General features: G+C 43.2%; 3 protein-coding genes across 4 annotated transcripts; all 3 read left to right on the forward strand.

The window, feature by feature from the left end:
* The first annotated feature begins 482 nt into the window (after window positions 1–482).
* Window positions 483–10,418, forward strand: tsen54 (TSEN54 tRNA splicing endonuclease subunit). 2 transcript variants are annotated; one of them, XM_030734898.1, is made up of 12 exons: window positions 483–590; window positions 2,362–2,520; window positions 4,686–4,822; window positions 4,939–5,022; window positions 5,146–5,244; window positions 5,324–5,376; window positions 5,497–5,622; window positions 7,488–7,899; window positions 7,975–8,110; window positions 8,195–8,255; window positions 8,633–8,746; window positions 9,168–10,418. In XM_030734898.1, the coding sequence occupies exons 2-12, from the start codon at window positions 2,436–2,438 to the stop codon at window positions 9,316–9,318; spliced, it is 1,458 nt and encodes a 485-aa protein (XP_030590758.1). In that variant the 5' UTR covers window positions 483–590; window positions 2,362–2,435; the 3' UTR covers window positions 9,319–10,418. The 2 variants fall into 2 exon arrangements, with proteins under 2 accessions (XP_030590758.1, XP_030590759.1); XM_030734899.1 differs by having other exon boundaries at window positions 484–590; window positions 4,759–4,822.
* A 2,051-nt stretch (window positions 10,419–12,469) lies between these two features.
* LOC115785297 (5-hydroxytryptamine receptor 3A) lies at window positions 12,470–16,076 on the forward strand. The gene is made up of 9 exons (XM_030736852.1): window positions 12,470–12,509; window positions 12,619–12,785; window positions 13,958–14,002; window positions 14,148–14,257; window positions 14,500–14,672; window positions 14,763–14,920; window positions 15,014–15,224; window positions 15,315–15,476; window positions 15,835–16,076. The coding sequence occupies exons 1-9, from the start codon at window positions 12,470–12,472 to the stop codon at window positions 16,074–16,076; spliced, it is 1,308 nt and encodes a 435-aa protein (XP_030592712.1).
* Window positions 16,077–18,070: 1,994 nt separating this feature from the next.
* LOC115783885 (5-hydroxytryptamine receptor 3A-like) lies at window positions 18,071–22,348 on the forward strand. The gene is made up of 10 exons (XM_030734852.1): window positions 18,071–18,110; window positions 18,228–18,394; window positions 19,300–19,344; window positions 19,512–19,621; window positions 21,014–21,186; window positions 21,275–21,420; window positions 21,497–21,707; window positions 21,799–21,961; window positions 21,999–22,049; window positions 22,132–22,348. The coding sequence occupies exons 1-10, from the start codon at window positions 18,071–18,073 to the stop codon at window positions 22,346–22,348; spliced, it is 1,323 nt and encodes a 440-aa protein (XP_030590712.1).
* Window positions 22,349–24,050: the final 1,702 nt, after the last annotated feature.

Genomic DNA, 24,050 nt, shown 5'->3' on the forward strand with positions numbered 1-24,050 from the left:
TCTCGAAGTCCCACAGGATCTTAGCTCTGTTGCTCTCAACCACCCTTTGGGGCATATGTTAATGTTTCAAAAATAAATAATATATAAAAAAAAAAAAAAAAAAATATATATATATATATATATATATATATATATATATATATATATATATATATATATATATATATATATATATATATATATATTAGAATGCACAATGAGATTGGAGGGCCGCTCCTGTTCAGTGCCATGCAGTAGAAATATACACAGTAATGATGATCCATTTATACAATGGATATGATTATGCATAATGACCACTTTAGATACATTATATGGGATTTGATGTTAAATCTTTTGCTCTTAGTCTTATTAAGTAGGATCATGGCTCTTATTGAAGAGACTACATAATCGTTGAGCCAACTTGCAAAATAGTCTTTGAACCCTAAACAATCTTTAAAGTCTCCCTTTAGTGCCCTCTGCTGGCCATATTTATAAGCGCTGAACCTGACGGTCACTAGGACCCAGAGGAGATCCGCAGCAGCGCGGAGACGCACCATTATGGCGGACCGAAACACAGACGCTGAGGGGAAGTTCTACAGTGAAATTTTAAGGTGTGTTTTTACTTTTACCGGGACCTGTGAGTGGGTTTATTCCCAGGGTAGCGGCGTTTTCTCCCGTGTTCTCGCTCAGCGGCTGTTTGTCACTGAATCACTGAGGGCGGAACTGTCGGGCGCCTTGTGTGCACATGGTGGGAGAGGTTAGTTTAAAGCCAGCTGTTAATTTAAATATAGAGATATCCTGCGAAGAAAATTCATATATTGGCAGGGAAACGCACCGAGGAAGCGGTATAGTTATTTCCAAAGGGAATAAAGTATCATCTGGAGAGGTTTTCTGAAATCTTGCCGCTGTGTTTGGCTCTCTGTCGCCGTCTGTGGTGTGTTTTGGTGAAAAACAGCTGTGGGAAGGTTGGGTTTTAACTGGAGTAAATGAACTTGAGGAAATCTGCTGTTATTTCTGCGCACAGACGAAGCAGCAGGACGGATGTTTTTAAGAACAAGTCAGGGCGAGGTCCCATGGCACTGAGTCATGGCTGTATGACTCAGGATGGCACTTTAATTACTCAGTACTGCGAGCTGTTAACATGCAGCGGGACTTCAGAAGTAATATAACGTTATACACCAACATACAGAAGCTGGGATGCATGCTAGGAACCATGTGACTGCTGCTGTCTTGACGGCATGGTGTGTGTCTGCGTGTGTCTGTGTGTGTGTGTGTGTGTGTGTGTGTGTGTGTGTGTGTGTGTCTGTGTGTGTGTGTGTGTGTGTGTGTCTGTGTGTGTGTGTCTGTCTATGAACCAGAGTTTTTACAGTGAACTGAACAATAACTGCAGTTGAATGAAATAAAAACCTAAAACAGTACAACTACAGGAAATCAGTCAGTTACACTTCATTTCTGCAGCAGGTTCAAAGGTGACTGACAAACAGATAATAAGGCAGAAGAAGAAATGATAGAATAAAATAAATCATGTGCAGTGGTTGGCAGTGTAAAATAAAAGCTGCCTGCTCAAAGATTATTTTGCTATAAACATCTTGCAGACTTAAGCTGGAAGACCTAAGGGGCTGTAGTGATTTGCAGGCTGTCACCATGTGAGACACATACTGTAGAGAAGCTACGAAGTGCCTTAAAAATAGGTACAAGGATTTTAAAGTCAGTGCACAAACTAGCAGGCAGCCAGTGTGCTTTAAAACTGGAGTCATCTCTTCTCTTGTAAGAGGTCGTTACAGGAGTCGAGCCTCTTCTTCTTCCTTTGGCCACTTGCTTTAAGGGTCGCTGCAGCAGATCATCCTATCCCTACCATCCTCCTCTGTCACACCCCCAACCCTCTGCATGGCCTCCATCACTACATCCACGAGTCTTCTCCAAACCACTTGATATAAAATGGTGTGTTAGTTTCTCAGAGTTTCTCAGAGTCCAGAATGAGAGCTTAAGAGTCTGATTCTCTTGATCGAGAATGTTTTGCTCATTTTGTTAAAAGGATGATCTCAAACACTTGTTGTGCATCGACTTCCTCTCCCACAGGCACGTCCAGCGGTCACGTCTCAGCTTTTGTTACTATGTTTGCAACCAGGACAAGAAAAGCTGGCGCTTATTCACGTTTGCTGCGTTTTAGCAGAAAAACCTCCAACATAATCAAGAAAGATGTGCATGCTTTTCCTGAAAACCAGCTCTTTCAAAACATTATTAATGATCAAAAACACATTCAGAAGTGATTAAGTTTATATACACCTCTGTGGTCACATCCACCTGATTTTAATCTGTCTCATTAAACAGGAGCTCTGATTACAAAGCTGAGCTTTGTTGTCTTTCTTTAAAAATTTTCAGTCCGTCGGAGCTGTTTGCAGCCCGATCCCGGAGTCACAAAATCCCCGTCAGAGGACAGAAGGACTTCGTCCCCGATGGCTCAGACGAGCAGAAGCAGCGACTCGAGCAGAGTCTGGATGAACACTGGAGCCTCCTCTCAGAGGAGAGAGTGGAGAGGCTGTGAGTAGCCCGTCCTCCAGTCCCCGCTGGAGGGATTACTGATGTATAATCACTCCAACTCATCAGGTCCGGCTTCGGTGGTGCATTCAGGCTGAGACCCTCCCATTTAACACCCACAAACTCCAGTCTTAGCTCAGACAAAAAGCAGTGCAGAGACAAAATCTGCACAGATGACATTTAAATCGATGAGTAACTAATTCTGAATGTTTGTCTGCTTTCTGTCCTTGAATGCACCATCAGCTTTCTGATGCTTTCTGTCCTTGAATGCACCATCAGCAAGGGCGAAAACTCGCAGCACTCACTGTTTTTTTAGCTTCACTGGACAAAATAAAAGGAACTAAATATGCACCGTGATGCATCACACAACTTTTTTTTTTGTGTGTTTGAGTAAATAGATTTTTAAAAAATCCAGAAAAATAAGTGAAAAATAGAATCGTGACTCCAGAGAAGAAAACCTTTAAAGCTCCACTAATCCAGAAACACTGGGTGACACACCAAAACGATCTGATGGATGTGAAACACTCAGAAGTTTGAGTTTGAGTCACTCGTGTGAAAAGAAAATGAACTTCTTTTGGGTTTAAAGTCTTGGTTATAAATCCATCAGGTACAGATGCAGACAAAATTATTACCCTTCTGTTAAAGAAAGAAAAACCCACAATGGCCACTGAAATAACTTGAAACCGACTAAAATAATAATAAATAAAAATTTACTCAAAATTAACTCATGAAAATCAGACGTTTGCTTTTGAGTTACAGTTCAGTAGAATTATTTTTAAAAACGAATGAAACTGGCCTGATAAGATAAGATAAGATAAAACTTTAATGATCCCACGACGGGGAAATTTGCGCATTACAGCAGCTCAGTATAGAGAAAAATGAAACGGATGAGTAAGAACAAATAACTAAACTAAAACTAAAATAGAATAGAATAGAATAAAATAGCAAAAAACTATGCACATATACATAAGCACTATATACATAAATATATATATCAATGTCAATACACACATTTACATATACACACATATACACACACGTCAAAACACTATATACAGATATCAAAATATTATATACATTTGTAGCCGGTAAGATACACAGCATACACGGTATGCATTATATGGGTGAGTGTAATAAATAAAATGTATCTGACTGTATGGATAAAGTGATGGCAGAGGAGGTAAAGTGTCCAAGTGACTCAAGACATTATGATGTGTTATACAGTCTAACTGCTGTTGGGATGAATGAGCTGCGAAAGCGCTCCTTCCTGCAGAGAGGATGTTTCAGTCTCTGACTGAAGGAGCTGCTCAGCTCACCCACGGTCTCATGCAGAGGGTGATGGGGGTTGTCCATGATGGATGTCAGCTTTGCTAACATCCTCCTCTCACCCACCACCATCACAGACTCCAGAGGACATCCCAACACAGAGCTAGACCTCCGCACCAGTTTGTCGATCCTGCTCCTGTCCCTTTCGGTCTGGACTAAAATAATGGAACCCTTAACTTTACATTTTGTTGCACAACTTTTTGAGGCAATCAAGTGATTTCTGTAGCCCTCAGTGAGCCTTCTGCACCTGTCCACAGGTGTATCGGCACAGTCCTTGTGAGCAAACTGCTGCAGCTATCTCAGGTTTGAAGGGGCCTCCTCCAGACTGCATGTTTCAGCTCCTTCTGCACACAGGATTTAGATCAGGGCTCACAGAGGACACTTCACAACAGTCTAGCAATCTGACTCTGATGGGCCCTGACTTTGGAGTTCACCTCTGACCTCTTTGGAAGTTGTTCTGGGCTCTTTGGTCACCGGTCGTATTGTCCGTCTCTTCAGTTTGTCTCGTGCTCACATCCAGGGCAGCTGGCTGCAGTCCTGTGGACCTTAAACTTCTGAATAACGTGCAGCTGCAGTCAGAGGAACATCACGCTGCTCGGAGATGGTCTTCACCTTTAACGTGCTCGTCATTGACTGTCTGCTGAGTCGGCTCTCTGCCCAGCTTTCTGTGTGTGGTACACACCCTAATAACAATACCTGTGATCATCCTTTAAATATGCAGACTGACTAATTACATCTTTTCTGGGGGTGGGGGGCATCATTTGTGTCCAGTTCAGTTTCATTAGTTTGTTTTTTATAATAATTCAGCCAGTGTCTGATTCCCCTGAGTTAACTGTTAACAGATGTTGTGTGTCTGCTGGAGTCGGGTTGTTTCCTGACGTTAGATCGTCGCCGTCTGTTTGAATTTTACTGCAGGGGAAACCTCGTGAAGGGCGACTGGATTCCAAGCGAGCAGATTGTGGAGCTTCGGTCTCCAGCTGTGAGTCCCTTCACTGTTACAACACCGTCCACAAACAGCTACTGCCTCTGCACCACCTCCTCAGTCACTTCTTGTCCAAAAATGTTTCTCATATCTTCTTAAAAATTGTCCCACAGGGGAAGTTCTGGCAGACGATGGGCTTCTCTGCAAATGGCAAACAGTGCCTGCTCCCCGAGGAGGCGCTCTACCTGATGGAGTGTGTGAGTTGGCAGGAAAAACCTGCAGCTCGGGGTGTGGTGTACCGCCTCGGAGCAGGTGATTATTGTATTTATTTAACAGTTCGATGCGATCTGTAAATGTGCAGCGTGTTGCTGTGTGAACAGGGAAACCTGCAGGTGTTTTACGAGGACCTGCCGCTCTCCATCCAGGACGGGTACGAGAAGTTCCTGTCCACCAGCACCGTGAGCCTTCGGCAATATCAGGTGCAACTTTTACTCCGGCACGTGTTTGAAGGTGGAAGCGATGGCCCGAATGCGCTAACGACTCTTTTTCATCACAAAGGTGTTCGCGCATTTGAAGAGGCTCGGCTATGTGGTGCTCAGGTTTGATGCCAGGTAGCAGAACCTTCAGATATTTAAGATGATGAAGATAATACAGCATATGGATCAGTTTGTTAGGCATAGAAAAAATAATGTACATGGAAACAGCCTCCAAAGATGTCTGTGTTCTTACAGTTCGAAGCCGTCGTCTTATGCGAGGCAGCTGAACCTGCCGCAGTCACGTGACCGAGCGGAGAGGCAGCTGAAGAGGAAACGCAGCGTCAGCCCCACCCCGTCCTCCAGCTGCACTGCAACATGCAGGTAAAGAGGGGCCACCCTATAAAACCACTGACCAAACCTGTTAGCTACTGCTGTGTACAAAGAAGAGAAATTATTATTATTATTATTATTATTATTATTATTATTGGGACTCTTATTTTTCACTGTGGAGCTGCAAAAAGAAATCCAGATGGTCCCTCATGCGCCTCCTCCTGAAAGCTGAGTCTGTGCTGCTCTCTGCTGGACACCTGAGGTCACTGTCTGAGGATGAGCTCCAGCACCGGCTCATTTTAGCTTCCAAATCTTCCTAATAATGAACGGCTACTTTATTAGGTACACCTGCTAAACTGCGCAATAACACAAATATCTAATCAGCCAATCAGCAGCAACTCAGTGCATTTATAGGTGTGAGACCTGCTGAGGTTCAAACTGAGAAGAACGGGGATTTAAGTAACTTTGGTAACTTTGGTTTTGGTGTCAGACAGGCTGGTTTGAGTGTTTCAGAAACTGCTGAGCTGCTGGGATTTTCCTGCACATCCATCTGTACGGATCACAGAGAACAGTCTGAAAAAGATCCAGTGAGCAGCAGCTCTCTGGGAGAACATGCCTTGTTGATGTCAGAGGTTAAAGGTGAATGCCCAGACTGCTTCGAGAGTATAGGAAGGTAACAGTAACTCAAATAAGCACTTGGTCCAACCAAGGTGTGCAGAAGAGCATCTCTGAATGCATAGCAGGTCAAAGCCAGCAGCAGGAGACCAGAGGGAGTGCCTCTCCTGTCAGCTAAGAACAGACTCAACAAAACAGGACAAGAGAAGATTGGAAAAACGTTCCCTGGAATGATGAGTCTCGATTTCTGCTCCAACATTCAGATGGTTGGGTGTAAACAGCATGAAAGCATGGATCCAGCCTGCCTTGTGTCAGTGTTCAGGCTGCTGGTGGTGTGATGGTGTGGGGCAGATTTTCTGGGCACACTTTGGGCCCCTCAGTACCAACTGAGCATCGTTTAAACACCACAGCCTACCTGAGTGCTGTTGCTGACCATCACAGTGTACCCATCTTCTGATGGCTGCTTTCAGCTTCATGCACCATGTCACAAAGACTGGTTTGTGAGTTCACTGAAGTCGAACGGCCTCCACAGTCACCAGATCTCAGTCCAATAGAGCCCCTTTGGGAGGCGGTGGAACAGGAGATGGATGCAGCTGACAAATCTGCAGCTGTGTGATGCTGCCATGTCAACATGGACCAGAATCTCTGAGGGACGTTTCCGGCACCTTGTTGAATCTCTGCCAAGGAGAATTATGGCAGCTCTGGAGGGAAAATGGGCTCTGATCTGGGGTTAGCAAAGTTTATTAGATTTTTTATTATTTTTTATTTTTTTTTTACCAAATCTGCCGTTGAACAAGTCCAAGTGGTTAGAGGTGTGAGCCGCTCAGACACTTTGTGGTGCTTTGGTGGTGATGTTGCTGCTGCTGTTATGGAGACACTTTGTTGGTAATGTTTGTAATGACTGCAGCTGTGATGTCTTGTTTGTTGTGACAGTTGCCACAAACACAAAGAGAATTTCCAAAAGGATGAAAAACTAAACTAACTGAACAGGATGTAACGAGACTGTAAAACAGTGATGATGATGCTCTTTGTCATCACTGTTTCAGCAGGTGTTTCTGGGATGATGATGATGCTGCTAACTGAACTTCTTATATACTTCAAAATATAAAATTAGAGAGCTCTTTAATCCTGAAATGGATGATGGCTCCTAATTTTTGCTTCATAAATTCAGTCTGCTGAAATAATAAAAGAGACGTGCATTTTTGCAGACCTCAGGTAGATACAAAGAAAACAGAGATGTCTGGATCTGAAATCTCCCATTGAAGTGATTGATTACAGTGACTTTCTTCTTCTGTCTGTAGTCGAACTGAAGCTCAAGAAGAATCCTTCACTGAGAAAATGGAGGAGGATAAAAAGCTTCCCGAGCCTCTGGGGGCCCACGGTCCAGCGGATGAAGGCGGGGGCAGGACCTGGTGGATGACGGATGTTTTCTGGGAATCTGACAAAGATTCAGGCCGCAGCTCCAAATCTGGCTCCTCGTGCTGGGACTTCAGCTCCATCTCTTTCCCTGACCTGGGCTCCACCTCCAGAGAGCACCTCCCAGGTTCCCTGGCCCCTCCCGACCCGTCTCTGCTGCCCCGGGATTTGTCTGTGGGATCCTGTGACATTGCTCCCTGGAGGCGGAAAATAAACCTGCGGCAGGTGAAGATGTCGGCGAAGGAGCGGAAGAGGGAAGAGCGCAGGCGGCGGTGGGACGTCAACAAAAACAGAGAGGTTTGTAAAAGCTGGAATTAAACATAAAACCGAGGAACCTGTTTTAAATTTAAACTCAGTGGGGTTTCCTTCGAGGTACGGCGGTGCAGAAACTGGGCGGAGTATCAGGAACTGATGGTGAGGCGGAAGGGGAAGCGTGAAGGTCGACCAGCACACCTGTGGAACAGGGAAGTCACACCTTTACATGACCCAACACAGCCAATCCCCACAGGTGAGATCACACGGCTGCAGAGGAGATGCTTTGTTTTGTCTTGTTTTGTTTTGTGTGATTTGAATCATTCGTTTTGTTTTCCAGGGAAGCTGTTGGACAAAATCAGCATCATTAAATCCACTCATTTGCTGGAGGGAGTGTCCAGGTATCCAGGATTTATTATTAAGTGCTGATGACATTGAGCTGCTTCCATCTGTTAAGATTTACTAGACATTCAGTGCACGTGCTTCAAAACCTAAAGTCAAGGAAAATAGGATACTGAAATAGCAGCAAGATCTGTCTCTAGAGGAAATCATGGTTAACCACGCTGAGACTTCATGTGGAGTTATGTAATCAGGCTGTGTAGGAGAAATGACCCCTGTGCATCCTCCCGTCTGTTTACTGTGATTAGAAAACACAAAGGAAACTAAATCCTCACTCGCTGGTGTCACATTTCGCCATCTTTGGTTTACAAACCCATGAAGGCCGTGCACTGATGCACTCCTGCATCATTCACGATGAGCTTGTGCTTTGTCCTCCCAGGTTAAAAGGTGCGGACGATTGGAGGATCTGTTTCAATGTTTACCAGCCCGACACGGTGGCCGACTTCAAGAAGAGCAACCCGGGGAAGCCGTACTCACGCATGTGTGTGTGCAGGTCAGCAGTCACGCAGCCGCCCACCCCATGGTGTATTTGTTCAAGATGAGTTTGTTTAAAAGAAAAACAATAGATACCTGCTTCAAATGAAATGAATGTCCCAGAGGCTGGACAGGAATGGAGCCTGTGCCCACTTACAAAACCACAGTGTATTAAACCCTCAGGTATATAGCTGCAGCAAATCACTCTGCTGTTGGTCTGTTAGCCATAGTTGTCACAGTGTTGTGATTAGAAATGTCAAATTATAATAAAATCAAACCCTAGAATGTTAAAAACATGTCTAACTTGCAGCTTTCCAGTATTCTTATCAAATCAGTGGGCCACATACAGCTGGGTCCACTTGGTGATTGATTGATTGCTAATGGCTGTACTGTGATCTCATAAAACTCATTAATGTGATTCGCTGCCTGCTGTGTCTCAGTTTCGATGATCCCGTTCCCGACCTGCGAGCCGTCAAGCTGCTGGCCAATCAGAGCGGAGACATCCCAGTGGTCGTAGCTGTGGTGGACTACGGAGACATATCCTTCTACACCTTCAAAGACTTCCAGCTCCCCACAGACGTTTACCCCTAAACGCTCTTCCAGGACTTTTTAAATAAAGTGGCTGCATGTGTAAAGGTCTTTGATGGGGTTTATGGTGGTTTTAGAAAAAAAGAACAAGTGGGTGCAGATCAGAAATGTCTGGCAATGAAAAAGGGTCGGATACCATTCGGCCCTGGTTTACTTCCAAAGGCACTGTTGTTGATCCATAAGATCTCTTTCAGGCTTTCTCTTGTAGTAGGACAAATCAGGACATTGTTGGAATAAATTTAACAGTATTTAAAAACACAAACACACTACAAAAAGTGTGACTCAGAAGTCCCCTATGATGAAAACAAGGGATCAGGAAACTTCGTGGTATCTCCGGCTCCACCCCAGGAGCCAGGACTGCGGGAGGAGTTTTTCTGAGAGCGCCTGGTAGCTGGGCCTTACCCCATGAGGTCCTACTTGGTGGACTGGGCAGCAGTCAAAGGTGGGTGTTCAATCCCTGGCTGCTCAGACTGGCTTTAGGGATGTGGAATTTTACCTAGAGAGAGATTCCCACCCTCATCTGTGGCTGTGAACTGTTGTAGGGACCGGATGAATGAGATCGCAGGTATAACTGACAGAAATGAGCTTCCTCCAAAGGGTGTTGCGGCTTTCCCCTAGAGATAGGAGGAGGTGGAGGAGGTCAGAGTAGAGCTGCTACTCCTCCACATGGAGGGGAATTTTCAGCCTGCTCCTCTGCCCACAGATTTCTTTAGATTTTTCAGAATTTTTTAATCACATTCTTACTGATTACAGTTTTACTTTGAGGGACATTATTCTGAAGTTATTCCACAATTTCTAGGCTCAGTTTTTTGCAGATTAGCAAACCTCTGCCCATCTTCTGAGAAACTCTGCCTCTCTAAGATGCTCTGTTTATACCCAATCATGTTACTGACCTGCTGCCAAATAGCCTGATTAGTTGCACAATGTTCCTCCAGCTGTTTCTTTTTAATTACACTCACTTTTAGAGCCTTTTGTTGCCACATCTCAGCTTTTTTGAGACTGTTGCTGCCCTCAAATTCAAAACGAGCTAATATTTTTCATGCAGTGGTATATTTTTTCAGTTTAATAATGTGATTTGTTTTCCATGTTCTGTTGTGAATAAAATATGGGGTTATGAGATTTCTGTTTTTATTTACCTTTTACAGTGTCCCCACAAACACACACCTCTCTAGAAGTCTGCGGGAAGAAGGCCCTCTGCCTCGACCTGTGTAATACTTTTCAGATAGGTTTATGGCTCAGTCACTCATTTTGAGTCCTACTGAATAAAACAAAGTCTGTTTTGTAAATTTTGTTCATTTTAAGTGCCAGAAAGGAAGATTAACCAGTTTAAGGGCTAATTACTTGTGACCGACAAGTCTTTAGCCAATGAGGGTGCGGTCTGAGAGTCCGATCCAACCTTTGATTATGATGGTCATCTAGAGACTTCAAGACAGGACTTCACAGACCATGGCAGCTACAATGCTGTAAAAAAGCATTAGACCGCTTCCTTTGGTTTTATTTTTGCATGTTTACACATACTTTCATGTTATGGATCATAAAACAAATGCAGAATTGTTTTAATTCAGCCACATTTGAGGGTTTTCCAGCATGTTTAAGGTCAGTCAAAACCTTCATATTGTTTTTGTTAAGCATTCAGAGGTCGACTTGCTGACATAACCCAAGTGCTTTGTGTGGGAACTCCATATCAATAGCTATGGATTATGTACTAGGTGCCTCAGTACTTTTGTCCATATAGTTAGATGATTGCAGCAGGGTTCTAGCCAGAAAAAATATTTCAGCCCGGTTTTGTGTGTGTGTGTGTGTGTGTGTGTGTGTGTGTGTGTGTGTGTGTGTGGTGATGGGGGTGGGGTTTGTACAAAGTAAGGTCCTGGCAATGCCAAAGGGTACAAAGGGATGCTGTACAAGCGCCCTGTCTACACAAAACACTGTCGGCGGAGGATTTCAGCTTTCCAGACTATCTCTAAAAGTCGCTGAAGTCACTGGGAAAAGTCGCTAAATTTGTCACTTGTTGCTTTTCGGGGGGGAAAAAGTGCTTAAATCTAGCGCTAAGTTTGCAACACTGAGCTCCTGGGAATTTATATTTAATAGAAAGCTCTAAATTGTCATTTGTGCTCCCTTTTTCACTTGTCCCCCTCACTTTAACATTTGTCGCCATTTTGCTTTCTGTAGCCACGCAAATTCAAACGTGAACAGGACCGTCGGGAGATCACGTGTGCACATTGTGAATGAAACTGGTGGTAGACTGCAAATTGCGGTGATATAATACTACAGTGCAGCGGTCTAGCGAGATTAAATAAATCAGTCTGGTGATGGCGTGCGCCCGCTTGCTAATTGCAGTGATAGCAAACCTGTGAAATTCTCAGCCCAGTGTAAGACGACCTCAGCATGGCACGGTGCAGGCTGATCAACCGCTGGCTAGAACCCTGAGCAAGCTGCTGTCAATCAACAAAAACCAAAGATACATGAAGTCCAGATGGTAAGTTAAAAAAAAAGGTCTCACAGACATGCAAACATGGGGTGGCTGTAGCTCAGGAGGTGGAGGAGGTCACCTACTAATCTGAAGGTTGGTGGTTCGATCCCCTGACTGCTCCATTCTGCATGCCAGAGCATCCTTGTGCAAAATACTGAACCCCAAGTTGCTCTCTGATGCAACTGTCAGAGTGTGAATGTGTGTGAATGAAAACACTTAAGCTTAGAAAGAAGTACTTGTATGGATGTGTGCGAATGAGGCATGTTGTATAAAGTGATGAGTTGAAAAGCACTATATAAGAACCAGTCCACACACACACGCAGGCTGGTAAAAACAATTACACACAACATTTTTAATTACAGTGATTGATGGCCACATGTCAAGTTTGTATTTGACAGCAGATCAGAGAGAATGTGGGATCGCTTATTATTACACAAAAACCTTTCCACTCCCACTTTATGAGAACTTCTCATGTTGACTTTTCACGTCAGTTGCAGGTGATGTGCAGGTGATCGGTATCATGTCCTGTCAAACACAGGGACAAAGAGAAGCTTGTTTATACTTGACAATACAGCTCATTTGGTGTATTGAGGTCTCATCTGCAATTTTTGTATTGCTTTGTTTTGTGTAAGAAGCTTCACAGTTTAAAAGGGTTTACTCAGACTGAGGTGAAAGCAAATGGCCATGGCTGCTCTGAGGACTTTGGCTTTTATTTCTGTAATTGGTGAGTTTTTACATTACCCTTTGATGGATGTTAAAGTCTCTCTGGCTTTGTGTAGGATCTGAAGTCTCATGTCATGTGTTTGCCTTGTCTGCATGTTTCTTCTTCCCAGTCAGATTTTCCAGTAGTCAGACTACAGACTGCTCATACTTTGGGCTGCTGGAGCACTTAAACCTGATTGACTCAAATACTGCTCTAGAAACCATGCGACCAGTGAAAAACTGGACCAGTGCCACCTTTGTTCAACTGGACATGTTTGTGTTGGCTATTTTAGAAGCGGTATGTGTACTTACAGTCCCCTTTGAATGGACTGAACCAAAACCAGAAAGCATTTTTACACAGATCAGGCATAACATCATGACCACTGACAGGTGAAGTGAAGAACACTGATTATCTCTTCATCATGGCTCTTGTTAGTGGGTGGGATATATCAGGGAGTAAGTGAACATTTTGTCCTCAAAGTTGAGTTTGAGGGCCAAATTGTGATGGCTAGATGACTGGGTCAGAGCATCTTCAAACCTGCAGCTCCTGTGGAGTGTTCCCAGTTTGCAGTGGTCAGTATCTTTCAAAAGCGGTCCAAGGAAGGAACAGCGGGGAACCAGCGACAGGGTCACGGGCAGCCAAAGCTTATTGATGCATGTGGGCAGTGAAGGCTGGCCCGTGTGGTCTGATCCAACAGATGAGCTGCTGTAGCTCAGACTGCTGAAAAAGTTCATGCTGGTTCTGATAGAAAGGTGTCAGAATACACAGAGCATCGCAGTTTGTTTATGGGGCTGCACAGGTGCAGACCAGTCAGGGTGCCCATGCTGGCCCCTGCCCACCACTTAAAACTCCAACAACAGGCAGGTGAGCATCAGAACCGGACCACAGAGCATAAACAGTAAATCATGGTACTTCCTTATGGCTGTGGCCTCTCTCAGGAGGATAATGCGCCCTGCCACAAAGCAAACACAACGAGTTCGAGGTGTTGAATTGGCCTCCAAATTTCCCAGATCCCAATCAGATCGAGCATCTGTGGGATGTGTTGGACCAGTCCGATCCAGGGAGGTCCCACCTCAAAGCTTACAGAACCAAAAGGATCTGTTGCTGACATCTTGGTGCAGATACCACAGCACACCTTCAGGGCTCTAGTGGAGTCCATGCCTCGATGGGTCAGGGTTGTTTTGGCAGCAAAAGGGGGACCAACACAATATTAGACAGGTGGTCATGATGTTCTGCTTGCTTGTACAGATATTATACTACAGGTATTTCTGATCTTCAGTCAGATATACGTTTTCAGTGATTTGTAAACCATTGTTATTTGTATTTGTTCAGAACCTTAGACCATAATGAATATCTAGAACTCTGGAAAAACACACCCCAGACTACATGGATTAATAAATGCTGATCCTTTTAAGGTACCTTTGTAAATTTCCTTGAATGCTGACTTAGTTTCTGTTTACTGATTTCAGGATGAGAAGACTCAAACTTTCACTAATCAAATCATGGTCTACATGGTAAGACTCAGATCCAGACAGTTTAACTGAGGCTCCATTTTTCAGCACTGGTCTGTCAGTAGATACATCTACTTTGGGTTTACAGTCATGGCGTTTTTCATCTGTGATTCAAATCCAGGTTTTAAAACTGTTTCCTTTTTTCCAGACTTGGACAAACGAATTCCTAACTTGGAATCCTTCAGAGTTCTGTGGGATAGAAAAGATGACCATTCTGAGATCGATGCTGTGGATCCCAGATGTAGTCATTGCTGAGGAGTAAGTACAGTTCACTGCAGAGCTGCAGTTTGTGGTTACAGCTGATTTCATGCAAAAGGGTACAATACTGTGCAAAAGTCTTGTTTCTTTGCTGAAGCAAGATTACTTTAAATAAACTGGGGACATTTTTTTAAGGTCAAAGGAAATAATAAGGTTTTTGGTGCTCCTTTAATCCCTTCATTGAAGGGTGAATGTTACCTTTTGACTTTCCTTCAATCTTGTGTTTCCTTGTGTCTCTTCAGTGTTTCTGATGATGGGAGCATCCAGACGGGTTCGCTGGTCACCGTGTATTCCAACGGTTCGGTGAACGCAAACTTTCGGCAGAGGCTGACCTTCGCCTGTCGTCTCAATCTCATTATGTTCCCTTTTGATGTCCAAACCTGCCCCATCACATTTTTTTCTCCAACCTCTGGCGGTAAATTACACCAGATTAACTGAAGGCACCCCCCCCCCCCCCAGAACAATTGTTTTGGAGTCATTTGTTGTTGTTTTATTGTCTTCATAGTGGAATCTATGAACCTGGGAACACTCAGCGATAAAGCATTCCTTGCTAAAGTCTCTGATGCACTCATGCTTACACGGGGAGAATGGCAGCTCAAAAGCATAGACATTTCCACAATTACTGATAAAAGCTATGGAAATAAAAGCAAAGTTGAATTCCTGGTAAGAAAATATTTCAAATGATCAAATAGTTCTCTCGCAGATGCCTGTGCCTCTTTGCCTCTTTGCCTCTAATGAATCCGACTGTTTTTACAGCTCACCATGGAGAGGAAGCCGGTGCTTTACGTGATCAATTTAATCATGCCCTTGTTCTACTTCCTGGTCATGGATCTGGCTTCATTCTTCATCAGTGATGCGAGAGGGGAAAAGCTGAGCTTTAAAGTAACACTGCTCCTCTCCATTGCTGTCTTACTGCTGCTTCTTCAGGACATGTTGCCCTCCACTGAAAAGAACCTGCCAATGATTGGTGAGGACTCTGATGAGACGTTTCAGCATCCTCTTGACTGGCTTTAGTATCACAGCACTGACAAGTCGTGTCTCTACACCTTCGTTCCAGCCACCTATTGTACGGTAATCTTCACCCTGGTGGCTGCGAGTGTCCTGGAGGCCATGTTGGTGATGTTTTTATTCGACTTTGAAGGTTTTAGCTGTTGTAAGAAGACTCAAAACTGTGGAAATGTAGAGATGGATATTCAGCCCAGACCCAACATTCTGAAAGGTAACTTCTTTTTTGCTAAAAAATATACAGTAGTGTGCAAATGTCTTGAGCCACCTCTTTGCATTACTTGTTTATGTGCTGTTTGGTGCTGGGCACATGGAATACATGGGGAATTCCAAGCTTTTTCCACTTGGCATCAGGGAAAAATCAGCATCCCACTCAGATGATGATTATTATCATCATTATAAAGTGTATTATTTGTGCATTAGCAAGGGAACAGTTGCTGATCTGATTCTAGTGGGAGACACAAATACAGCTTGTGGTTGCGTCAGGAAGGGGAACAAACGTGTCACTACCTGCTGCTGTAAGGGAGCAGCTGATAGTAGCTTTAGCTGATTATGTTCTTCATTTTCTGCAGAGTCTGGTGAAGCTGAAGAGAAAGGTGAAGTAAAACCTGAGAAAAGCGATCCACACTGTGACTTTGGCCTGCTTGATGCAGCTCAAGAGGATGACGGAAGACCGAACAAAAGCAATGGAAGGCATGGGCGATACCGGAGACTGGCTGAAATCATAGATCATGTGTTCTTTGTTTTATACTTTATTGGTTCTGCACTTTTTCTAGTGTTCATTTATTTAGTGTGGATTCCAAAAGCTCTCTGATTTAGATTTAGTTGACTGAACTGCATGCTGTGTGTGTAATCTGCCAGTGTGTGTGCTTGAGCATCTTTAGCTTAACAGGGAAATATCTACCATTCTACTTTTAACTATCCTAGGAACCACAAGTAAGCCAGCAGTCTGAGAGCGAAGTGCTCTATTGGAATGATATGGTACTATAAGGTCTTTAAGACAAATAAGATAAAAAATAAAATAAGAATTCAAGCGCTTGTATGCAAGAAGAAGGATTTTAAATTCAAACTCATCTCTGCTGCTCTTCCTCTCCTCTCCTCTTTCTTACATCTTCCTCCATGTCTTTTCTCTCCTTGGAAAAACAGCAGCTGGACCTTCAGCTCACAGACAGTTTGCGTGTTTGCAGATATTTGTTGAGCAGTTAGACACATTGCATTTCAAATTACCTGCCACTTAATAAACATACTCTCTTTATGCACACTCCTCTTTTGTAGATCTAATTAGATGCTGAGGAATCACATCTTATGGACCTCTGCACTTGTTCTGTCTCACTTTAACACCTGAGTATAGCACTGTAAATGATGCATGAATGATATGGTTTTACCTCTTTCATCTCCTTGTATGTGACGAGCCTCGGTGATGTTATTTTTGGTGTTATGTTCCCTTTATTTAGGCTCAGAGTGATTTTTGCTGATGTGAAATAAAAACTTCCCTTAAATGTCTCAAAACTAAACTAACGAGCCTGTTTTGAAAATGTAACAAGTAGAAAGTACAGATATTTATGTAAAAATGTAGGGAGTAAAAGTAAAAATTTGTCAGAAAAATAAATAGTATTGGGACTTTGTTACTTCCTACCTCTGCTGAAAGCAGGACTCTAGACCAGTGTGTTTAGGGACTTAGAAACTTTGGGCTGGACAATAAGGAAGCCAATGAGAAGGTTACAGGGGAGGCTTTGGGAAGTCTAATTTCACCACTTCAAAGTGAGGCCTGAGCTGGGCTCCTGCTGCTAGAGTAGCAGCTCTGCTACCAGCAGACTCGACTTTAAGGCACAGCTGCATTGAAATGTTATCACCAAAGTCCTTTGTCAGTGATAACTGTGAAAGAACAGTTTACATGAATGAAATGCACATGATAACGAGCCACGCTGGGCCACCAAACAGTGTTTGAGTGTATTGGCCAATTACTAATTTGAGCACTTGAAAATCGGGGACTGCGTATAAAAATGGCTGTAATTCCTCAGTGGTTGTTGCATTTTTGCTGAGCCGCTTGGATAAAAGTGTCTTGATTGTTTCATCACTGGTAACACGCAGAGCCAGAATCAAGAATATTTGATCACCGTTCAAACATTTGCAGGTAAAGCTGCATAAACAAGAGCTGGTTTATTTTATTTGAACATGGTGAGCATTTTTTTTTTAAATTTCAGTTTCAGCATTTGACATGTTGCCTTTAAACTATTTTACAAATTTACATGTTACACAGTGTCCAAAACCTCTGAGAATAAAGTTGGAGATTACACGATATAACTGCTTGGTTTATATCATGTAGTATAGCTGGAAATGTAAAGTCTCATTATTAGCTTTTTATCCCACAACTGAGGATGAAGTTTAGATGATGGTCACTGCCCATTGTTGAAATGACTCTCTTTTAAATGGCTTTTAAAGCATTTTAATTAAAAAAATTTATATCCATATGCCATATTTTTTGTTGTCCATAGATGTAATAATCATCCAGAAGAGTTTGCTCGCTGAAAACCTTTCCACTCTCTCCTGATTGATGCTCAGATGTTGTTGACTTTTTGATCCAGTTGCCAGCCAACAACACTAATGTACAGGTGATTAATATTATTTCCCTTTCAACAGCACGCAGGAACAAATTTGTTTAATATATTAATTTCTCCCTGAATTGGAGAACTGAAAGAAAATGGAAGGATATTAATTTCTCGTCCACACTATTGTATTGTTCTGTTTTATGTAAGCAGCTTTACAGTTTAAAAGCGTTGGCTCGGATTGGGGTGAAGGCAGACAGCGATGACCGCTCTGAGGACTTTAGCTCTTCTTTCTTTAATTGGTGAGTTTTTAGAGTCGCCTTTGATTTAAATATTTGATTTGATTTTTGGGGGTTTATTTGGATCCATTTCTGAAGTTTAGGTCGTACATTTTGCTCGTCTGTTAATTTTTTTCCCAGCAGGGTTTTCCAGCAGTCAGACTTCAGACTGCTCATACTACAGCCTGCTGGACCACTTAAACCTGATTGCATCAAATTCTGCTCTGCAAATCGTGAGACCAGCGAAAAACTGGACCACGGCCACCCTCGTCCAGCTGGACATGTTTTTGTTGGGTATTTTAGACGTGGTAAGTGTCTTTAAACTAAAACTAAACATGAGTCAGTCCATCTCAGTTCATCAGATTTGTAACAAACAAACAAACAAAACAAAATTCCAGGGGAAAGATGCACTTCTTAATAGGAATTATAGCTAAGTCCTTCAAATGTTTTAGGGTTAATATCTGGTACTGTGCCTTTATGAATATGGACTCTCAGGAGTGGTGCTCAGTTTAAATACAAAAAAGTATCCAGTCACTTCCATGACCGCAAACCAAGCAGCTAGGCATGCAGACTGCTTCTACAAACATCAGTGAAAGAATGGGTCGCTCTCAGGAGCTCAGTGAATTCCAGTGTGGTACCGTGATAGGATGATACCTGTGCAACAAGTCAAGCTGTGAAATTTCCTCACCACTAAATATTTATATTTTTAAATATGTTAGTGGGATTATAACAAAGTGGAAGCGATTGGGAACGACAGCAACTCAGCCATGAAGTGGTAGGCCACGTAAAAAATCACAGAGCGGGTTCAGCGGGTGCTGAGGGTCATAGTGCACAAAGGTCACCCACTTTCTGCAGAATCAATCTCCAAACTCCATGGCCGAGCAGCTGTATCCAAGCCTTACAAACCTTACTTACACAAGCACAATGCAAAGTGTTGGATGCAGTGGTGTAACCTCTAGTGCACCTGTTGTTAATTTCATCAGCAGCAAAGCAGCTGAAACTGGTGAACACCCCCTCTACTTCTCAACTCATCAGATAAATATCCCAGAAGTTCAGCTGACTTGATGCTAAACTCTGAATAAAAAGTGCTCCCTTCATTTTTTTTGAGCAGTGTATGTTTTTATAATTTGGTTGATCTGATCCTTTCAAGCAAACTGAAAGTGTGTTAGCTGTAAATATGAACACTGACCTCACTGCTGCTGATTGTCTGCAGGACGAGAAGTCTCAAACTATCACAAACCACATCTGGCTGTACACGGTAAGAATCATCATGCTGAGTTCGAGGGCCAGTGCTGAAACCTTGGTCTGTTATCAGTAATAGATCAGCTTCAGTGACATTTTTAAGTTTACATTCATGACTATAACTCTCACACTGTTCCTGTCTTATCATAACTCTTTTTAAATCCAAGCTTTTCCTTTTCCTAGTCTTGGACAAATGAATTCCTAACTTGGAATTCTTCAGAGTTTTGTGGGATAAAAAAGATATCCGTTCCAAGATCCATGCTGTGGATCCCAGATGTGAGAATCAATGAGGAGTAAGTATTACACAACTGCAGATTCATTTGAGCATCTGTGATTTTATTCAAGGGGAATTTCATACAGGGAGGCTCAGGAAAGCTGGCTGTCAAGAAATAAGCTTAACTTAATTTAGCTTAATTAATTGATTAACATGATTGAAACTGTATTGTGTTAGTTCTGCGACAGGCTGGTGATCTTTCCAGGGTGTAGCCTGCCTCGCACCCTATGGCAGCTGGGATAGGTTTCAGTCCCCTCGACCCTAAAAAGGATAAGTGGATGGATGGATGGATGGATGGATGGATGGATAAAAGCATGCTGGAGTGTTTGGCACTATACAAAGCTTATGGTACACTGATGACCTCAGCGCGTCAGCCTCCAGTCTTGGTACTACAAGGTGGTTTGGTATCCCTGCACAGGTCTTAACCCCCCCACCCAGCTCCTCACAAAGAATGGATATAGATTCTGTAGTGAAGCGACCATCGGCCACTTCCTGTATATGGATGACATCGAGCTATATGTCAGGAGGGAACATGACATTGACACGCCTCACCAGGATCGACACCAAGGATGTAGGGATGTCATTAGGACTGGATAAGTGTGGCTGAAGGGTGCCAAAGAGAGGGGAGGTGATACAGACTGATGAGTTAGAGGTGCCAGAAGGCAGAATAATGGACAGACAGGACACCTAAAAGTTCCTGGGTGTCCCAGAGACCAACGGGAACCATGATAAAGACACATGAAGGACAGGCACTGCATAATTGAGGAAGATGGTCCCCTGAGATGAGCTGCTGCAAGAGTGACAGTGATAATGAAAAAGAGGAGGCAGTATTGTGGAAGCCTCTCCATGCATACCATTGACAGAGGAAGAAGTCCTACCTTTGGCTAGAAAAAGCCGGCCTAAAGGACAGCGCAGAGGCACCGATCCTGGCAGCACAAGAACAGGCCCTAAGCACCAGATCCACAGAAGGAGGAGTCCAACACAGCCGACAGGACCCAGGTTTGCAGGCTTTGCAAAGGTGCCCCAGAGACTGTCCAGCATGTAGTTGCAGGATGTAAGATTCAAGCTGGGACAGCGTACACTGAGACAGACAACCAAGTGGCTGGGAGTTTGCAATCAGATTAAATAGTTGTACAGACTTTAGTTGTTGGCGTTTTACTTTTATTTTAGGCTTTTCTGTTGCCGAGGACATTGTGGATTAGAAAGGAAAAGGGGGCAGAGAGGGAGTGAGTGAGATGCAGCAGATGCAAACCTGAACCCAGGCCACTGCGAGGCTGCAGCACCTGCTTTACTGTATCCTTTATGGGGGGGTGCTCTTATATTACACACAATACAGTGCTAAATCTTAAGTTATAATACTGATGAGTGTTAATTTGTCACGCTCCTCCTGTGTCTGCTGTTGTCCCTTCAGTGTCTCTGATACTGGGAGCATTCAGGACAGTCCACTGGTCATCCTGAATTCCAGTGGTTGGATGTACACAAGTGCACGGCAGCGGCTGACCTACACCTGCAGGCTCGATCTCATGATGTTTCCTTTTGATACGCAATACTGCAACATCACCTTTTCACCAATGAGCTCCGAGGGTAAATTATACCAGAGTCACTGAAAGGAAAACATACAGGTCAGCTCCGGAGCAACTGATGTAACAATTTCATACTTTTCTTATCGTAGAGGACGCTATTCATTTAGGAACCTTCAACAGTGACAAAGTCCTGAGTAAAATCTCAGAGGAGGCCATGGTTACAATGGGAGAGTGGGACCTCAAAAGGTTGATCATTTTCGATGAGCCTACAGCCAGAAGCACCCTTAAATACATGGTAAGAAAACATTTGCAGGGATGTTTCAATGACAGCCTTTCCCCACATGTTCAGTTTTTCTCTGATTGTTTTACAGGTTATAGTGGAGAGGAAGCCATTGCTGTACATCATAAATTTCATCATGCCGCTTTTCTTTTTCCTGGTCCTGGACTTGGCTTCCTTCTTCATTAACGAGGCCAGAGGCGAAAAGCTGAGCTTCAAAGTGACCTTACTCCTCTCCATCTCCGTCTTACTGCTAATTCTTCAGGACATGTTGCCCTCCACTGAAAAGAACCTGCCAATGATGGGTGAGCAGCCACGCAGGTCTCAGACCTGAGGTTTTAATGAGGTAGAGTGGTTTTAGTAACAATACAAACTGACAGGTAATGTCTCTTCTAGCCATGTACTGTGTTGGAGTTTTCACCCTGGTGGGGATAAGTGTCCTGGAGGCCATGCTGATCACCTTCTTAATCGATTTTGATGGTTTTTGTGGTGAGAAGGCTCAAAGCTCTGTAAGTGTCCATGAGGATATTCAGCTGGAGGTGAGCGATCTCACAGGTATGTTTGTAGGAGAATAAAGAAACTAACACAAAGGCCAGTGAGGAGGAGAAAGACCTCTTAAAATCAGGTGAACCAGGAAAGTTGTTGCAGCTCATTCAGATGAATGATCTCTTCCATGTCCCACACAGAGTCTGCTGAAGCTGGAGAGAAAGAGCAGGTCAAAGCAGGGAGGTGTTACCTTCCCGATAACCGCCACCTTCTGAAATTAATCCTGGAGGAAGTGAGGGCAGTTCGAAAGGAAGCCGAAAGACGGGACAAGGACAAAAAGCGTGGGTGCTGCAGGAGACTGGCCGAAATCACAGATCGTGTGTTCTTTGTTTTATATTTAATTGTTTCTGCATTGTTTCTGGTCTTCATGTGTTTATCATGGATTCAAAAACTGATTTGATTCAGAGTTGGTGGACCAGACTAAACGCTGTGTGATCATCTGCCAGCGCACACTTAGAAAGTGTTTAATGCAGTCTGAAGTATAAATAAGGAAGCATAAACGTCTAAATGCAGAATAAATATGAAACTGTGGCTAAGTTTCAATAAAGAGTTGTATTTTTTTTTTTTTTAAATCTAAAGTAATGAGTGCAGCTTATCATCACATACACATCACTCATTCAGCTGGATCAGTCACTAAAACTCTGTTTGACTGGATGCTGCCATCCAGACATTTCCCAACACAGTGAACAGTTTGGACCTCTACATCCGTCTCTTACACGATTCATGGAATTACAGTCTTGTATAAATTATGTTACACATTTGATGTGAGGTACAGGTGGTTGTGAGGCAGCTACTTCACATGGATGTGACAGTTTTTATTTTGATGTTGGCATTTTTGTAAAACCTTTCAGCGGCTGCCCCTGCAGCAGCTTCGGACTCAAAATGATATAAAATGTCCCAAATTTTGAGAGGTGAGGTTTGTGTGTGAAGACTGCGTCACTTCAACAAGACTCCTGCATCTATGGAGGATGTGTGAGGGTGGAGTCCTGACCTGTGTCTACAGCGTGGAGAGAGCAGGTTAAGGTCAACGGAAAACTGCAGCATGAAAATCTTAAATAAAATACAATAAAAACAGACTGAAAGTACTTGGTGCTGGACAGCACTTATGTTCACACCTCACAGGATCAACCGAATGATTTAACTGTTGATTGATTATTAAATTGCATTTGTAACTGTTGTTGTTGTTCGTTAGCTTCTTCACATATGAAATAAAACATCTGCATTTAAAGTTGAGGTTTCCCAGCCTTTTATGTTTGAATCACAGACTGTTTGTGTGACTAAGGAACATAAAGCAAAGCTCTGAAATCAACACAAATATATTTACAGCCTAAAAACCTTCCAGTATCCTTAACAGTTATTGTGATTTTAAATCTTTGAGTGGAGAAATCTCAGTTTTAATATTTGATGAATGTCAAAATATGGCTTTAGAAAATTATTTTGACAGAAAACAGGTGGGTTTGTAGGCAGGTGGAGTGTGGATCCTTTCCTAACCAGTTCAGGTGGGAGTGGCTGGTGGTAACTGCAAAACTCCTCAGGTGAACAGGTTTACAGGACAACTTTTTACGGGCAACTGCGAAGAAGATGAACAAACACACTGGCATAACAATGTGGCAGAGAACAGCAGCACCATTCAGCCTTTCAGTTCAAAGAACTTGATGAGACAACTCAAGGTAAGGTGGTAAGGACAGCCCGGGGAGGAGACACTGCACACAGGCGGGCCGGCGGTGTTTGCGCAGCCCACAACTCATTGTTCTCACTGGAAACCTTTCCATTCCCACCTGATCTTATAATGAGATCTATTTGTGGTGACTCAGCCAACAATACTAATGCACAGGTGATTAGTCACATTTCCCTTTAAACAGAACACAGGTACAAAGAGAAGGTTTTTATATAACAGTTCACTTCATTTAATATATGGATTTCATCCACAGTATTGTATTAACATGTTTTATGCAAGCAGCTCCCCAGTGCAGAAGGGTTTACTCAGACTGCAGTGAAGACAAACAGCCACGGCTGCCCTCAGGCCTCCAGCTTTTCCCTCTTGAACTGGTGAGCTATAAGATTAAATTGATTGTAACATTCAGAAATGTTAGAATGGAGCT

The sequence above is a fragment of the Archocentrus centrarchus genome, chromosome 8 (assembly GCF_007364275.1).
Source record: "Archocentrus centrarchus isolate MPI-CPG fArcCen1 chromosome 8, fArcCen1, whole genome shotgun sequence".
NCBI classification, from domain to species: Eukaryota; Metazoa; Chordata; class Actinopteri; order Cichliformes; family Cichlidae; genus Archocentrus; species Archocentrus centrarchus.

Coding starts and splice junctions, on each gene's coding strand:
- tsen54 (XM_030734899.1), top strand. CDS start 538: ATGGCGGACCGAAACACAGACGCTGAGGGGAAGTTCTACAGTGAAATT. Junction 7,900..7,974: donor ACGTCAACAAAAACAGAGAG/GTTTGTAAAAGC, acceptor GTTTCCTTCGAG/GTACGGCGGTGCAGAAACTG. Junction 8,111..8,194: donor AACACAGCCAATCCCCACAG/GTGAGATCACAC, acceptor TTTGTTTTCCAG/GGAAGCTGTTGGACAAAATC.
- LOC115785297 (XM_030736852.1), top strand. CDS start 12,470: ATGGCTGCTCTGAGGACTTTGGCTTTTATTTCTGTAATTG. Junction 12,786..13,957: donor TGTTGGCTATTTTAGAAGCG/GTATGTGTACTT, acceptor TACTGATTTCAG/GATGAGAAGACTCAAACTTT. Junction 15,477..15,834: donor CAGACCCAACATTCTGAAAG/GTAACTTCTTTT, acceptor CATTTTCTGCAG/AGTCTGGTGAAGCTGAAGAG.
- LOC115783885 (XM_030734852.1), top strand. CDS start 18,071: ATGACCGCTCTGAGGACTTTAGCTCTTCTTTCTTTAATTG. Junction 21,708..21,798: donor AAAGAACCTGCCAATGATGG/GTGAGCAGCCAC, acceptor TGTCTCTTCTAG/CCATGTACTGTGTTGGAGTT. Junction 21,962..21,998: donor GTGAGCGATCTCACAGGTAT/GTTTGTAGGAGA, acceptor CACAAAGGCCAG/TGAGGAGGAGAAAGACCTCT.